At 34.1% G+C, this 17,899-nt stretch overlaps 1 protein-coding gene across 1 annotated transcript; it reads right to left on the reverse strand.

The window, feature by feature from the left end:
- Window positions 1–748: 748 nt before the first annotated feature.
- Window positions 749–7,366, reverse strand: LOC107828384 (histone deacetylase 6-like). The gene is made up of 6 exons (XM_016655670.2): window positions 6,722–7,366; window positions 3,156–3,596; window positions 2,907–3,049; window positions 1,873–1,963; window positions 1,654–1,793; window positions 749–1,333 (listed from the first exon to the last, which is right to left on the reverse strand). Exons 1-6 carry the CDS (start codon window positions 7,268–7,270, stop codon window positions 1,279–1,281), a joined length of 1,419 nt encoding a protein of 472 aa, XP_016511156.2. The 5' UTR covers window positions 7,271–7,366; the 3' UTR covers window positions 749–1,278.
- Window positions 7,367–17,899: the final 10,533 nt, after the last annotated feature.

Below are 17,899 nucleotides of genomic sequence, written 5' to 3' on the forward strand. Positions count from 1 at the left end.
GTCCAAATGCCACTAAACCGTTATTTTTCTGGAAATAATTTTTCCGGAATTTTTTTTACTTTTTTCATAATAAGTGTTGATTTTGTATTTTTTTTAAAAAAAAAATCGGAAAATTATTTTTTCAGAAAATAATTTTTCGAGATTTTTTTTTACTTTTTTCGGAATGAGTGTTGATTTTGTATTTTAAAAAAAATTCCGGAAAAATAATTTTGCCATGTTGGACTACTTAGATTGATGGTCATGTAAGCAAATCTAACCCAGTTGGACTGTCATGTCACCTTCAATGACAAGACAAACAGTTTAAGGGCATTTGTGGTCCAAAAAATAGACGGCAAGGATATTTTTGGTACCAAAAACAAACGAAGGGCATTTTTGAGCTATTTCAGATAGTTCAAGGGCATTTTTGGCCATTTTCCGCTTAAATAATGAATTGTATAATCATTTTCTTATCAAGTATGACTGAAATACGTTTGTCTCTTTATTCTTTCATATACATATCATATCATATGTTAAGATCTATTAAATTCCTTTATCTTTTTCGAATGTGAAGTGATTATTAATATTTAAATATCATATTGATTTTTATGTTTAATTACTAAATTTGGTTAACCTGAAAGTGTAAATCAACGAAAAATTATTGTCAGACAATTAAAAAACTAACTATTATGTGTTACTAATAGAATTCTCCCATAAGAATATTTTAATCGATAATATGTTTGTCAATTTTTTATATTTTTACTAAATTATATTTACTTATCAAATATTTAACAAAGTAATATTGAAATAATATTTAAGTAACAAAAAATCCGAAAACCCGACAAAACCGAACCAATCCAAACCGATATAGTTGGTTTGATTTTGTTTTGATAAAAACCGAACCAACCCGGTTCATGTACACCCTACTTATCAGCACGGATATCGGTAGGAAGAAAGGACACTGTTTACTTTTGTGATGCAACTGTCCGTTTCCAAGTATATCATCCGGCTCCCACTTTTCGCATGTAACCTCATAAATCTATAATCTAAAACCAACGGACTACAATCTACACAGTTAATCTGCAAACACAAAACTTGAGCTCAGCTATAATACTCCATTGCCACATTCAAGTGCAACTTTCCCATGTATAACAGCTCATATTTCTACTTCCATTTTTAGCACAGGAGACTGAGGAACAATTGATAAGTAGAGGGGAAGGTTTAAAGATCATGGCTTGTAATTTCAACCCAGAACAAATTATCAGTTATTGCACTTGGCAAGATGTAGAAGATAGCTTTGAACTAGTGATCGGCATCAACCATGTCGTCGTCTACTTTGGCTTGGTCATCGACATCCCTGCATCACAGGTCACATCAATTCAGCTTTTTATAGAAGGGAATGTTCATTTCGTAAAAGCACTAAATCTTGACAATAAAATTTCTTTGGGAGTCTTAATCAGAATCTTCTCCAAAGCAAAGGTTGATTAAGGCTGGTCTCATGACATTCGTTCAGACATTACAAGTCAAAGCTCAAACCAGTAAACATTCAACCAAATACCAGAACTTTATCAAGTAACGACTTTCCAAAAATGTAAAGACAGTAGAGGATAAACAAGTGTGTTCAGTTTACAAAACACAAATATTCACAAATGTGCTTAATGCAACTTGAGGCCCTACCTCATGTCAGTTGTTTCGACTGGAGTAAGATTACTATCTGAACTTCGTTGTCTAGGATGCTCATCTTCATCAGCGTCAGACTCGTAATCCTCTCCATTCCATATACGTGGTTTTGGTCTTTGATCCATATCTTCCTCTTCCTGCAGTCAGAAGTCCTAGAATAAGGTTGTGCAGTATATGTAGAAATTAAATGATCAAGGCCTTTTACCGGCCACTAACCTCCTCTGGAACTTCCGTTGTAGAAGGAGTGGTTTGAAATGGCACACTAGGTGCATGAGGTAATTGTGAGAGTTGCTCAAGCAATATGTTCCTGCAGCCAGCAAGCATTCATGTCAAGTAACGTCTACAGGGTTGTGTATTCACTCTAAGAAAAAAGGAAAAGAGGGACAAATTTGTCTGAGTCACAAATTGCCCGAGGATGAAAATTAGGAACTTATGGATTGAAAGAAAATGTATTTGTCAGCATATTATATCAAATAATTGCATAGAGTATAGAGTTCACCATCATTAACAAAACAAAAGGCAGAATCTTTCCCTATTCTTGGGTGGATGAACCCGATATGTCCTATTCTTGGGTGGACGAACCCAAAGTGCCCTATTCTTGGGCAAAGGCAGAGCTAGAGTATCACTTACGAGTTCAGACGAACCCAGTAGCTTTTGCGTATACCCTCTCTTTGTATTACGTTTAATGTATAAATATTTAATTGTGATCCCAATAACTAAAAGGAGCTATGAGTTCGATGGTAAGTTCAGAACCCAAACTTCAAATCCTGGCTCCACCTATGTTCTTGGGTGGACGAACCCAGAATGCCCAATCCTTAGTTGGACGAACCCGAAATGTTCTGTTCATGGGTGGACAAACCCAAAATGCCTTATTCACGGGTGGACGAACCCGAAATTGTCCTATTCATGGGTGGACGAACCCAAAAATGTCCTGTTCGTGGATGAACCCGAAATGTCCTATACTAGTAAATTTAGTTACGGATAGAATAACAGAATTTATCACATGTACACCACTGAGGCATCAATTTGATGTACCAGTATTACCCATTATCTGTTATCAACTAATGTCACACGCCCAAAATTAAAAGAACTTCAACATAATTCTGTTCAGCACCAAAATAATGCATAAAAATGCATAGGAAACGAGTGTTTAACTAACACATCCAGAAAATCCGATAAGGTCACTATTTTCGACAGACGCTGATGGAAAAGCCCTCAAACTACAGGAAGTAGCACAATTGTCAAATTACCTGATCTTCTCCAGATCCCTGGGTGAATTCTTATTCTCCATGGGGTTTGGTTCAACATGAAGAGTATAATCTGGGCCAAAGTACTCATAATATTCATTGTATGGCAATTTATTTCCTGGTTCTACCCCAACTGCAACTGCTGTCTGCAACAAGCAGTTGAAACTCAGCACATATTCTGAAACACATAGTAGTAACAGTAGGGAATCCGAAAAGTAGACACAAAAGAGCAAGATGGAAAGGTAAGAGGACCTCATAACACCAGCACCTCGCAACATTTCTTATGGTATAACCTCCACCACCCAATACCATTAGAGGGACATTGAAAGATCTGAGGAATCTAAGGCAGTCTGCATGGCCCTTGACAGACAAGTTGAAGCAACCCAACCTGTCTCCAGCCAGTGAATCAGCCCCACATTGAAGAACGACAGCATCAGGTTGATAGACCTCCATGACTTTTTGAATTACGGGACGAAATAGACGACCAAAACTATCGTCGTCCATCCCATCATTCAATGGGACATTTAGGGCATAGTATTTCCCTTGACCAGCACCAATATCTTTGATATGCCCTGTACCGGGAAAGAAGTCCCCAAACTTATGGAAAGACACTGTCATGACTCTATCCGTTGTGAAAAAAGCCTCCTCAACACCATCACCATGGTGAATATCAATGTCTATATACAATACACGCTGCAGAAAACACTCAACATTTCAGAGGAACGGTAACCTCAGAAGAATCTCTATTCCATGCAAAAGAGTGGATCCAAGCAAAAGATGCTGTGAAGCCATAGCTTATTATTGTATGTAAAGACAAATATGCAACAATTATCCAGATCCCATAGTTAAGTTTTTATCAAGTAAGCAAATTTTCATAAATGAATGGGCCAAAACAAAAGCACCCGTATACAAGAGGTATACCAAAAAGTAGAGAACCTACAAAAAGCTATGGTTCTCTACGAAAGAGACCCAATCTTCTATACAACAAGGAGCTTCATGGCTGCACCAAAAGAAAACAAGGGAAAAGAGGCTACTTCTCAACTGAATAAAACTCATTTGTACCCCCTTCAAAAGCTCCTGTTTCTTTCTCTCCAAATAACCCACATGATAGCTAGTGGAGTAACAGTCCATGCCCTGCGCCTTATATTTGATAAGCAGAGAAATGACGAGCAATCAACTAAGTTCCATTCCCTAGAAATCTTACAGATTAGTACTTAACCTAGTAATTAGTAAGTTCTATTGAGACTCAATGTGATTAACCACTTGAGTGGAGTTTTAACAAATATATGTACGTAGTGGTGGAACTAGATTGCAACTTGAAATTGTAATGTGTCAATATTTCTTTTAACTTGTCTTTATGATATGTGAGATGTTTCCATAGAGATGGAACACATCTATCTTAGCTAACACAATGATAATAGGCAGGTTTTTTCATATTCTCCAGCATAGATTTGACAGAATCAAATTCAAGTTATCTGCTTTACTGAACTTTAAACTAGGGACTTGCTAATGCTTTTGGTTTCTCCTTTTTCCATTTCCTCAGATAAGTAATTTAAGCTTCAATAATTCATAAAGACAGTAAATATGATTTATTCCCTGCACATAACACTTCTCTGAAGTTGCACCAAATGCTACAACCTGAATCAACCAATCCACAAGGATATAAACCATGGGCATCATGCATACCTTTTGTTTGCTTCATCCTCCTCAAAATGGTTTAAGAGAAACTTACACATAAGGGCAGGGCCACATAATGCGTTAGACACAGAAATTCCTTTTCACCCAATGTACAAAAACATGAGAAAGTACAACGCACCCCTACTAAATGATGGCATCATCACTTCTTTACATGAGTTGTAATTCTTTCTTTTTTTTAATAATACAAAATGGTTGTTACATTTTAGGCTGTTCATGGTTCAGTTTAACTCGATTTTTACCTAAAACTAAACCAAACAAACCATGTCGCTTTGCTAAATATATAAACCAAACCAACAGAATTGGTTTTATGGTTTCAGCTTTTCTCGTTTTTACGGCTTTATTAGTCACAGTAAATAGAAATTCATTGAATTAAATCTATTAGATCTACAAATAAAGAATTTCATATATCAATATATGTTAAGTAAAAATCGAACAAATTGATAAACATATGATCCAATGCAACATCCATACAAACATCCAAAGGTGATAAATTTTCACTATGAGATATGATTTTTGATTGTTACCTTTTGTAAATCTAACAACAATCTTACAATCAATTCTATTTTTAAAAAAAAAAAGTTACAATCATATATGCTTTCAACCTTAACCAAGTTTCATGATTTAAACAATAAACAATAGACTCCAAAAGAACTTCAACACTGAAGCATACAAAACTAAAATGAAACATAAAATGATATATACCATTGATGTTTATAAATTGTCGATAAAGCACTATGTCAAAACAAATAGATTATCAAGGGTAATACATCTTGACTTGTGAACATGAAAGAATAAGGAAATAGAAATACTTCAATAACATTGGATAAGAAACTAACTAAACACTAGGATCAAACACCTAAATAAAACTCTGAACTGATTTTCCTTAGTCCTAGTTCCCAAAGAAAACGAAATCGGTCATCTCACCCTTTTTTAAACTTAGCTAAAATTTTATCCAAATACGGAGTGAGTCTAAAATCTAAAATAGAGTATTCACAAGGAGATGAAGCTGTCAAGTTACCCCCTTGTCTACTGTTTTCTAGTTGGAGATATCAGAAATTTCTGGGAACCTTAAAGTTCATCCAACACAGTATGTATTCCCAGCAATTTTCAATATTCACTAATTGTTATCTGGGTGTGGTACATTATGCTCCCTCCTGTCGCAATTCATATGTCACTGTTTGAACTCTGTACTCAAATTTTTTAACGTTTGATCATGATAGTTATAAACATTTTGAAAAATCAATCATCAACTTAACTCTTGAAGTACTGTTTCAATTTTCACATTTTGCTGCCACTTTTTGAGTTAATCATTATAATTTTGACCTCAAATAGTCAAACAGGTCACATAAAACTAGACAAAGGGAGTAGTAATTTTATAAAGGAGCACACTAATAATCAAGATGACTTAATTGTCAAATGAAGAGTTAGCGATTCAAAAGCACTACAAAGTTAGCATTAAGGCAATGCTACCGAGATCATCCAAGGGTTTAAGTTAAAGCCTAAAGTTAATTGCTTTTGTTCTACACTGGTGCTAGGAATAACAGGAGTGGGAAACGAGAGAATATCGAAAAGAATGTTCACTTAATACAAAAATATTCCCCATACAACCATAAGATAATGTGTGGGTAGTCATATAGGGGAACAATAGTGCTTCTATACACCAGTATTTGGCTCATTTTTTTGTTTTTTCTTTTTTTTTTTTGTGTGACGGTGGTATCAAGGCCAACTTGTGCGCACCTCGACTATTCTATCACGTACCTACTACCTCCTACCAACATAGGTACACGGCATCCGCCCACCAAGGCTTAGGCACAAGTATTTGGCTCATTTTATTGAAAACAGAATGTAAAGACTAAAGTTACAACAATATCCTTCATTTGGTTTGTGCCTAGTGTGTTTTTGATTCATTATTGTAGCCAGACTATATTGTTGACACATGTTACCTGCTACAACAGGCAAAGGTAAACTGATGGTGTAAGAATTCTTTCTAATGAAAATGTATATAGCTTAAACTCTATAATATATGTCAAAACAATGTACTTTAGTTATAACTTACACGCTATCAGGGAACATTTATTACAAAAACAAAAATGTAATATTAGCAAGTAAAAAATGTTTACCCTATGAACTTTGAGGAGCTCAAGAATACCGAGAACAATATCATTGACATAGCAAAATCCAGAAGCTTCACTTTTTTTTGCATGGTGGAGCCCACCGGCCCAGTTGATAGTTATATCAGCGTCTTGCCTATTAAGCTTAACAGCAGCACCAATAGATCCACCAGCAGAAGCCTGACAAAACCCGAAAAGCCCATCAAAAACAGGGCAGTCCTCACCAACATTGAAGCGTTTGAGATGACGCGCGTGGGTATGGTCATGAAGAGTCTCCGGCGAAACGGAGGAAAGGAAGTCGACGTAGTCCGGCGAGTGGAACCGGCGAATGTCCTCAGGTCCCGCCGGAAAAGGGCGACTGATTTCCATACGACGGTGTAGGTAGTAGTGCACGATGAGATTGTGGGCCATACGTATACGGTGAGGCTTCATTGGGTGACCTTGCCCGTAGTAATAGTCGCCGATTGTGGGCTCGTAGAAGTATGAGACGCGGCGCTTCTTCGCGTCGGTTCCGGTGGATGGAAGCGACGCGCCGCCGTCAACGGTGGAAGAGTCCATGGGCCACTACTTTTGGGCTCGGACTGAGACTGAGGATGAAGTTGGGTTTAGTTGTCCTCCCTTTGATTTCTATGACACTCTAGGCAGTCTATTGAGTCCTGGAGATATATATATGGTGATATTCCTGGGGCCTCAAGACCATTTGTTGTACGGTGCGTTAAGTGGGTTTGCAAACGGGCAAATGTCCAAATATGCCCTTGTATTATATGAAATTGAGCATATTTGCCCTTAGTTAATACTTTAGTTCAAATATGTCCTTACCGTCACATAGTTGATCCATATATGCCCTTAGAGTTACACAGTTGGCCCATATATACCCTTTTCGAAACAGAATCCACCCAAACTAATTAGCTATTTCGTTAATTGTATTACAAACACTATTTCTTTTTTATTAGTACTTTTTTTTTGCCTATCTCTTTTCTTTCTTCTTTTTTCTTTTCTTCTCTTTTTTTTCTCTTTTTTCTTTCTCCCTTATCCGATTTCCTCCATTACTGATGTCTTCTCCATTTTCGTTACCAATTTCACTTGACAAAACTCATGAATTTCAATTACTAAGAAAATTCTCGCATAAGAATATTTTAATAGATCATATGTTTGTCAATTTTTAAATTTTTACTGAACATATATTTAGTTCTAAAAAATTTAACAAAGTAAGATTGAAATAATATTTATGTAGCAAAAAACCCGAAAAATCCAACAAAATCGAACAATCCAAACCGATATAATTAATTTGATTTGGTTTTGATAAAAACTAAACTAACTCGTTCCATGTACAACCCTAATTTACATAGTTACTAAAAAAATAGAAAATGTCCAGCTGAAAAAAGATGAAAAAAGACTAACAACTCAAATTTATAACACTACAACTTAAACTCTGGGCTTTTAATTATTAAATTATCTTTCTGGAAATAATTTAAATATTTTGGTCTTTTTGAGTATTGTTAAAGGTTGAGATGTTTTTATTATTTTAAAGTTTAAACCATAATTTTTGGAACAATTTAATTTCGTTTATTTAGAGGGCTAGTGAAGTTGGAACTTGATTACCTCATGGGAGAATTTTTTTAGTAATTGGAATTCATGAGTTTTGTCAAGTGAAATTGGTGACGAAAATGGAGAAAACATCAGTAATGGAGGAAACGGATAAGGGAGAAAGAAAAAGGGGAAAAAAAGAGAAGAAAAGAAAAAAGAAGAAAGAAAAGAGAAAGGTAAAGAAAAAAGTACTAATAAAAAGGAAATAATGTTTGTAATACACTTTAATACAATTAACGAAAGAGCTAATTAGTTTGGATGAATTCCGTTTCGAAAAGGGCATATATGGGCTAACTGTTTAACTCTAAGGGCATATGTGGACCAACTATGTGACGGTAAGGGCATATTTGAGCTAAAGTATTAACGAATGACAAATGTGCTTAATTTCGTATAGTACAAGGGCATATTTGGACCTTTGCCCTTATTATTGTCATCATTATCATTATCATTATTATTGCTATGACTACTTATTATAAGAGGTAGTCAAACAATTTTTCATTATAGTTTTAAAAAGTTTATAAATATATACATTTAATTTAAATTATTTAAGTAGGTAATATTAATTAAATTCGACTCAAAACTCAAATGAGTCGAGTTTTATTTTTCCAATTAGTTTATTCTTTTAAAGATAGAAAGCTACTTTTTATTTATTTTATGAAGTTAATAACTTAATTTAATTCTTTATTTGTATCCTGTCAATATGCATGAAAGAGCCACCCCTAGAAAGGAAAATCAAAGACCACATATAATAGCAAATTGTTTTGTCCAGTCCTGCTGATGAATGATGATATGATGATAAACCCACTATGCTGATGCAATAGTATCAACACCTACTTATATTAAGAAAGCCAAATATGTGAAGCAAGAAATATTGATCCACACCTATATATATCACCAAGCATCATTAGAAAAACAAAAAAAATTACGAGGACTAAGTCACACAGCAAAGAAACTCTATGATTAAAAAAAAACATGTTTGAGATGTAAGAATATATTTCTTTTAGCACAAATAGAACATCACATTGCAATAGATACTCTAATAGGTGGAGAAAAAAATGGACTATATAGTACATACATGAGATGGTTCTCTCTTACATACGGAGTGGATATCTTATTATCACCTTGAAAATTCAATTGCTTACTAAAAAGGATAGATCCTAATGTTCTTTTGACATTGTTAATATTTCCTCTTCAAATTACTACTTCTCTTTCTCAATTTATTTATATGGTTTCTTTACACTTGCTTTTATTTTTGGAAAAAAAGATAACCTTAATTAATACTTAAAAAGAAAAAAGGATTTGGTATAACAGCAAAGATAAGGAACCTATCTTGAGTTCAGTCGGAGTCCTTCAGAAAAATCCATGTCACAACGCAGGATGATACTATGGGCTTAAATCACAATTCAAGACAATCTTGTGGGCTTAAATGCACTACTTCAGACTCTCCTTGTTAAATATCCATCAAATCTCCCACATTCATTCCCGAAATTGTTGATAACTGGGGCAAACACCCAAAATCTCCAATACTTCATAATTTTTAGTTTAACATTGTAGGATTTTTCTAACTTTTTTTTCATAGCATATGATGACCACTACTCGTAGAAACACATAGCAAGGGAAGTCATTTATAGTTTAATAATGCTGAAACAAAGTGAGAAAACTACCTGCTACAGTCAAAGTAGTGCTCCTTTTCCCCCTCTTGAGCAACTTTCGCTTTCAAAAACCCGTGGATGCACTCAAAATGGCACAACCATTATATTCCATCATAATGGATAAAAATTGTGCATTAAAATATGAAAATTCATTGCATTTATAATTTATTAAGGTATAAAAATTGTTAAATTAAATGAATGTTGCATTAAAGGGCAACTCCAAACATCCTAACACCAGTGTTTATCGCAAGACATAAACATAATAAAACCAGTAAACAATAACCTCGGGGATACCTGCACTACAATTACATCGCAATTTGAAGACATATACATTTCTGAGATATGAAGTCTCCTCTGCTCCCTCACTGTATCTCGTCTTTACAATTGATTTACTTTCACCTCGAAGTAAAGGCAAATGCCTAAACATGAGAATCCAGCAAATATGAAAAAAAAAAAAAAAAAAAAAAAAATCACATAAAAAACAAAGGTGAAGAATTACTTAATATGAAAAAATAATTGAAGACCCATTAAAAGGGGAAGACAAAAATAGAATTAATCCAAGGGGAATCAGAAGCAGCAAAGGATATTCTTCCAGGGCTAGGAGAAGAATAATTCTACTCTTGCACGGTTGGACAAAAATTCTAGAATTTGGAGGAATCAAATATAGCAGTTCTTGATCATTATGAACTTTGGTAAAGGTTAAATACTGATAAAACAATCTAAATTGTAACTTCTAATTTCTGACCAAGCCTTGAGGAGGAAATATATATTCGTTAAGGTGCAAATTAGGTAAAAGGCATAGAACATACCTCAACTATATCGAAATTGTTAGTTACACACTTATACTTTGCGGGAGTTAATAATTCATACTTAAAATAGTTCGGGGAGTCATAGTACTCCCGCAAAGCATAAGTGTTTAATGGACAATTTCGATAGTTTACGTGTGTTTTTATGCCTTTTTCTTAGGTGTGTCAATTGATATCCAAAAATCGATTAAATCGATCGAATCGTACTGCATCGAATCGATTTTAAGTTTTTTTTAATAAAACTGTAGATTTTATATAAATCTATAACCGTACCGATAATTAGAGTAGGTTTTTTATTTTATAAAAATAAACCAAAAAATGTCAAACCGTACCGAATAAATTTATATGTGAAAAATATATTTATATATTAATTTTAAAAATAATAAAGTATTAAAATTTTTCTTGGGCCTTGGAATTATGAAAACGGATACAAGCCAACAAGTAATTAAACTCAAATCCTAATTCTCAAACCTATTATGCTACTCCTACTGAAACTAAATTATTTCCAGCATATTTACTTGCAAGACACAAAGTATTCTAGCTAGTGATTATGAGTAACAAACTATAATGTATTGAATATGTTTCGTTTCGTATGATTTGGGTTTATCTTTTTGAATATTTAATCTTCTATAAACTTTATTCTCGAGTCCCAACTTGGTTAATATCTTTTCACTCGTGTGATTTATATATTTTTTTATCTTTGCTTAGTTTCTTTTACGCTACTGTAGAATAGTTGATGGATCCATATTCTGATCATCTTTCATGTTTTCTTAATCCATCACCCTTTAAACAATAAAAATATCTAGAGAGTTTTGCTAAGTCTTATAAAAGTACGAATGTTATTGCATTCTAATTTTACTAGTGACTTTTACATGATATTCAAAAAATATTGAAAAATAATCGAATTGTACTAATACCGAAGAGATACCGATATGATATTGAGACGCTTTTGAAAAGTCTAATTTTAGTTATATATAATAGAATAACAGAAAAATTGATATGGCATAAATTTTATAAGATAACCTGTCAAACCGAACCATTGACACCCCTACTTATTCCTACAAATTGTCATGACCTGGCGTTGATGTAGTGGTTGGTGTTGCTCAGACTAAAGGAGGGCCTATACCCCCCTCTTTAATTAGCGGGCTGGGCCCTAGGGGATGCTTGAGGGGGGATTTGCACCCGTACCCTATATTTGTGGTACCTTTTAACATGTACCATATTTTTTTTTAAATTATTGATTTGGTAGCCATCTCACAAAAAATTCATAATAATATGACAATTACATCCCTAAAAAAAGATATAAAACGATCTCATCCTCTCCTCTCAGCAACTTTATAAAAAAAAATGAGAAACTTGTCCAGATTCATCTTCAGAATCACACTTGCATGAAATTGTTTCACCTTGAAGCTAAAATTTCATGCTAATGTAGCATGAAGTTATGTCATATTGAAGCTAAAACTTCATGCTAATATAGCATAAAGTTGTTTCACATTGAAGCTAAAACTTCATGATAATGCATGCTGAAGTTATTTATCCTGCAGTCTACAGTTTTGTCATGAATTTTATCCGAAATTTCAGTCTAAACATGCTGAAGTTATTTAGTTCATTTGCTAAAACTTCAGACTAAATATGCTGAAGTTATTTAGTTCATTTGCTAAAACTTCAGACTAAACATGCTTAAGTTATTTAGTTCATTTGCTAAAGTTTCAGAATAAACATGCTTAAGTTATTTAATTCATTTGCTAAAACTTCAGAGTAAACATGCTTAAGTTATTTAGTTCATTTGCTAAAATTTCAGACTAAACATGCTTAAATTTTTTAGTTCATTTGCTAAAACTTTAGACTAAATATGCTTAAGTTTTTGTCTTGTAGTATGTAATTTTCTAATGAGTTTTTGCTAATGCATGCTGAAGTTATTTAGTTCATTTGCTAAAACTTCAGACAAAACATGCTGAAGTTATTTAGTTCATTTGCTAAAATTTCAGACTAAACATGCTGAAGATTTTTAGTTCATTTGCTAAAACTTCAGACTAAACATGCTTAAGTTTTTGGCTTGCAGTATGTAATTTTCTAAAGAGTTTTTGCCAATGCATGCTGAAGTTATTTAGTTCATTTGCTAAAATTTCATACCAAAATATGCTAAAACTTTGTAACGCAGTCTACAGTTTTGTCCTGAGTTTTATCCGAAACTTCAATCTAAACAAGCTGAAGTTTTTTAGTTTATTTGCTAAAACTTCAGCCTAAACATGCTTAAGTTTTTGTCCTGTAGTTTGTCAATAGTCTTTTATTAATGAAGGGCAAAATCATCTTTTTAAAATACTTTTAACAAAAAAATAGGTATAAATGCAAACGGAAAAATAAAACAGGTATAAGTTAAAAATGGGCAACCAAATAGGGCGCCCCATGCAATTTTTACATGCTTGAGCCCTCACCACTCAGGCCCAAATTCGGACTAAACAATATTAGGCCTGCGTTACAGCCGCTCCCCTAGAAGTTTTTAACAGTGTCATGCTACAATCAAGTTTTATCCTTTTCCCCCACTCATAATGAAGTGAAAAGGCCTGTCATCGTCATTATTTTACTACTTCCACCAAATTAAGGTAAAGAAGATTTCCCTTTCGTATAACAAAGGATTTGAAACTCTAATTCGTCATATTTTCTTAATATTTTGTTTTCGAAATCTACGTATTTCATACGGTGAAAACGCGAAAACAATAGAGCTATGTACTTTTAGTCTTTTAGAGTCTGATCATAGTCCGTTGGATGGATCTGAAATAATTAAATAAACATATGGAAAGGAGAAACCTCCGCTTTAATGTCCGGCATAAAGATTAGTAGCTCAGGTGAGAATTGAGATGATCAAATTGAGTGACAAATTAGCACTGTACAATTCAGCTCGTCATGTAATAAAAGATAAAGGCAGAAAAGATTAGTGATCTGTTAGGGTCATTCGATGAGAGATCTTGAATTCAACATCTACGTACTACTTTTAACACATTGTGTTAGTTGCTCTCTAGTTCTACGTCGATAATTTACTCCATTCTTTGTGACATACTCTTAATTGTTAATACTAATTGGTTATTTCTTCTATTTAAGAATTAAGATGACGTATGATTTAACTATTGATGAGTAAAAATAATATTCTCTAAGTTTCAAGTTATGCAATATTATTTCTTTATTATTCCATTCTGAAAGGAATCACACCTTTTTATATTTGAAAATAATTTAACTTTAAACATCTCATTTTATCATTAACGAGAAGTTTTTATAACCACGCAAAATATTATGACACATTTCGTTAGGATTGAAATAATCAAGTGTCATGTGGAAGCTAACAAAACATACCTTGAACGACAATAAATCAGCCAACAAAAGAGAAATATACCAAAAGAGACACAAATATTTAACGTGGTTATGTAAATTGACTTACGTCCACGGGGGGAGAGATGAGCAATCCACTATATTAAAGAGAGTACGTAATATCGAAAGAACAACCTCACACAGAGGCACACACAAGTGGCAAGCTAACACTTGTCCCAAAAACTCTCCCCCTAAACAAGACTCTCAAACCCCTTATGGCTACATTGTGAATACTATTTGTAACGACCCGATTGGTCGTTTTGAGCAATTGCGCTCCGTACAGTTATTTGAAGTGTTGAGTAGCTTCGTATACTGCATTGTGACCGTTTGAATCGTTGGTTTGATTTTCAGGTGTTTCGGAATTTATTTGGAAGAATGAGCTTCACGATTTAAGCTTTAAGTTGGAATAGTTGACCAAGTTGGACTTTTGCTTATTTGACTTCGGATCGGAGTTTTAAAGGTCCCGTTAGCTCTGTATGGTGATTTTGGACTTAGGAGTGTGTCCGGATAATTATTTGAAAGTTCGTAGTTGATTTTATCTTGAAATGGCGAAAGTTGAAAATTGAAGGTTTGGAAGTTTAACTAGGAGTTGACTTTATTGATATCGGGGTCGGAATCCAGTTCTGAAAATTTTAATAGATGTGTTATGTCATTTATGACTTGTGTGCCAAATTTGAGGTCAATCAGACTTGATTTGATAGGTTTCAGCATTGAATGTAGAATTTGGAATTCGGAAGTTCATAAGTTTCTTAGGCTTGAATCAGTGCATGATTCGTGATTTTTAGGTTTGGTACCTCGGGTAAATTCTTGAATAAATCTTGTGTGAAAGTAGTAGTTATCGAAATAACCTTGACCCAGGCGAAATGGAAAAACAATCTCGTCACCAACACCCAGGGTAGCGTGAGGCGCTAGCCCTGACGCTGGGATTTTGAGGTTCTGGAAATGACGCCACATGTAGCGCCCCATGCCACATGTGGCGCTACAAGCATTAAATCCCTATAAACGGGGGATTTCGCCATTTTTGATAAAACATAGTTGGGGAGCTCGGTTTGGGCGATTTGCAGAGGCAAATTTCACCACACAACTTGGGGTAAGTATTCTTGACTCCCTTGTGATTATAGTCCATGAATTAATCTTCATTTTCGGCATTAGATTATTAATTTTTTAAGAAAAATCGGAAGAATTTTCTACAATTTCATAAAATGAATTTTCGAGTTTTGAACATCGATTCGGAGTCGGATTTAAGTAAAATTAGTATGGTTGGACTCGTAATTGAATGAGTTATTGGATTTTGTGAGTTTCATTGGATTTTGAGATATGGGCCCCACTGTCGACTTTCCGAGCGGAGTTAAAATTTTTTATAAATTGTTAAATTGTAAGCATTGGAGTACATTGTGATTAATTTGCATGTTGTTTGAATAGTTACGGATTGTTTGGCTTGAATTGAGGAGATAAGAAGGTGTTTGGAGGTTGATACGTGCAGAATAAAATTTCCGAAGTATTGTTTATCTTACTCGGCATTGGAATTGGCTTGTTTGAAGTAAGTGTTTTGCCTAACTTTGTTGAGAAAATTTTTTCTACTAATTGTCATTATTTGTTACATGCGGGGGTGATACATATATGAGATGACGAGCATATATGCATGTGCCAGAATTAACTATGCTCGGGGGTAAATTATATGACTTATTGTGCTTCGTAGAATTATGTGACACTCTTGGTTCATGTCTTCTTTGACTTCTAGATTTATATGAATATGATATTAAATGCTAGAAACTATGATTTGGCTTATTATAATTTGATTAAAACTTGACGCACTTTTCTGAAATAATTGATGTACTAAATTCGGTCGTTATTATACTTGATCACAAATACGACGCTACGACCGTTATTCTTGAGATTTTGAATCCTATACTTGAGTGGAAGATCATTTTTGAGACTTGTTGAAATACTTGAATAATAAAGTACTTAAGATTTATTGAATTGTTATTGGCTTGAAAGTCGTGATTGGTGTTCAATTTGGAACATTCGTTCAAACACTCTCCTTAATGTTATTTATGCTTCCTACCTTGCTTGTTAATGATATACATGTGCCTGGTAAGAAAGAGTACAAGGCAAGAAGGGTGATGCCGTGCCATTTCATAATATTATCATGTGAGAAAAAGTTTAAAGCACGAAGGGTTATACCGTGCCATTTCATATACATTATCATATGAGGGAGAGTGTAAAGCATGAAGGGTGATGCCGTGCCATTTCGTATATATTATCATGTGAGGAAAAGTATAAAGCATGAATGGTGATGCCGTACCATTCATATATATTATTATGCACGAAGGATAATACCGTGCCATTTTATTTACATTATCATGTGAGGATGAGAGTAAGAGCACAAATGGTGATGCCGTACCATTATTTTTATATTATCATATGTTCATGGCACGAAGGGTATTTCCGTGCAGGCGAGGACAAGAGACATACATTATACTGTGATATCTTTTCGTTGTGTATACATTCATGCCTTTATCTTGAGCTGTTATTGTGCACCTATATTTTCTATGTGACTTGTAGTCGTTGTTCTTTCTGTGTCCTCTACCCCAAGTGTTATTGTGTTATCCATGCGTTCTATTTGTTTAACTTGCAAATATTATGATTTTCTGCTTGTTTGTTATTTTTGCATACGAGCCTTCTACCATGCTAATTAGTGAAATTTATATTCTTCCTTCCTAATTGTTGTCATAATTTCTATGCCTTTTCCCCAGTATGTTTCCGTGGTCCATATGTACTGCCTTGTTCGTTGTTGCTTCCTGTGTACCTCCCACTTTATTTTTTTTATTGTTATTGGCATTCTCCCACCTAGTTGGTACTGTTATATGTATGCTCAGTGAGAAAGAGATAAATGCACGAAAGGTGTTGTCATGTCAATTGATTTGATCTACATATATATATTGGGTGAGAATGAGATAAGTGTACGAGAATGAGACAAGTGCACGAAGGTATTACCGTGCCATTCGATGTGATATGCTGAATATATTATTCACACCAGGAAAGTTATGAATTTAATGAGATAAATGCACGAAGGTGTTACCGTGCCATTTGATGTTATATCTTGAATATATTTCTCACACCAGGAAAGTTATGAATTTGCTATTGTGATTTCTCCTAATAATCTTTTTCTGCCTCGCATAGTTGTTTCATTGTACCCTTATTTGTTATGTTCTATAATCGTTTCTATTGTTAGTATACTGCACAGGTTATAACAATGTGTATCTTTCACTAAAAATCCTCATCACTACTTCGACGAGGTTAGACAAAATACTTACTGAGTACATGAGGTCGGTTGTACTCATACTACACTTCTGCACCTTGTGTGTAGATTTTGGATGCTGATGTTACGGTGTATGGCGGGAGCTGGTATTGAAGATGTTTTCGCAATCCGGTCATATCTGCCTCTTGTTTTTGGTAGTTTTAGAATCATTAATCTGTTCATGTATATTTCAAACAGATGATGTATTTTATTTCATATCAGTTTTGCAAATTCTAAATCTTAGAAGCTCATGATTTGTACTATCAGTGCTTGGAAAAAGTAGAAAGATTCAGTTATTTTATAATTTATTTTTCTCGATAAACCTAATTAAATTGGATGGTAGTTAATTGGCTTACCTAACGGGTTATATTAGGTGCCATCATGACTGGTCGGATTTTGGGCCGTGACACTATTGAATGAAAAGGAAGGATCCTTAATTTATAAAAGTTAAAAATCTTTTCCTCCAAAAAAACGGAGT

This window comes from Nicotiana tabacum, chromosome 22 (assembly GCF_000715075.1).
Source record: "Nicotiana tabacum cultivar K326 chromosome 22, ASM71507v2, whole genome shotgun sequence".
Taxonomy (NCBI): domain Eukaryota; kingdom Viridiplantae; phylum Streptophyta; class Magnoliopsida; order Solanales; family Solanaceae; genus Nicotiana; species Nicotiana tabacum.

What these genes read in the sequence shown, in the direction of transcription:
- LOC107828384 (XM_016655670.2), bottom strand. Translation starts at nt 7,270, where the DNA reads ATGGACTCTTCCACCGTTGACGGCGGCGCGTCGCTTCCATCCACCGGA. An exon ending in CAACGGAAGTTCCAGAGGAG is followed by an intron (nt 1,794 to 1,872) that starts GTTAGTGGCCGG and finishes TTCTGACTGCAG; the next exon opens with GAAGAGGAAGATATGGATCA. An exon ending in GTCGAAACAACTGACATGAG is followed by an intron (nt 1,334 to 1,653) that starts GTAGGGCCTCAA and finishes CCTGTGATGCAG; the next exon opens with GGATGTCGATGACCAAGCCA.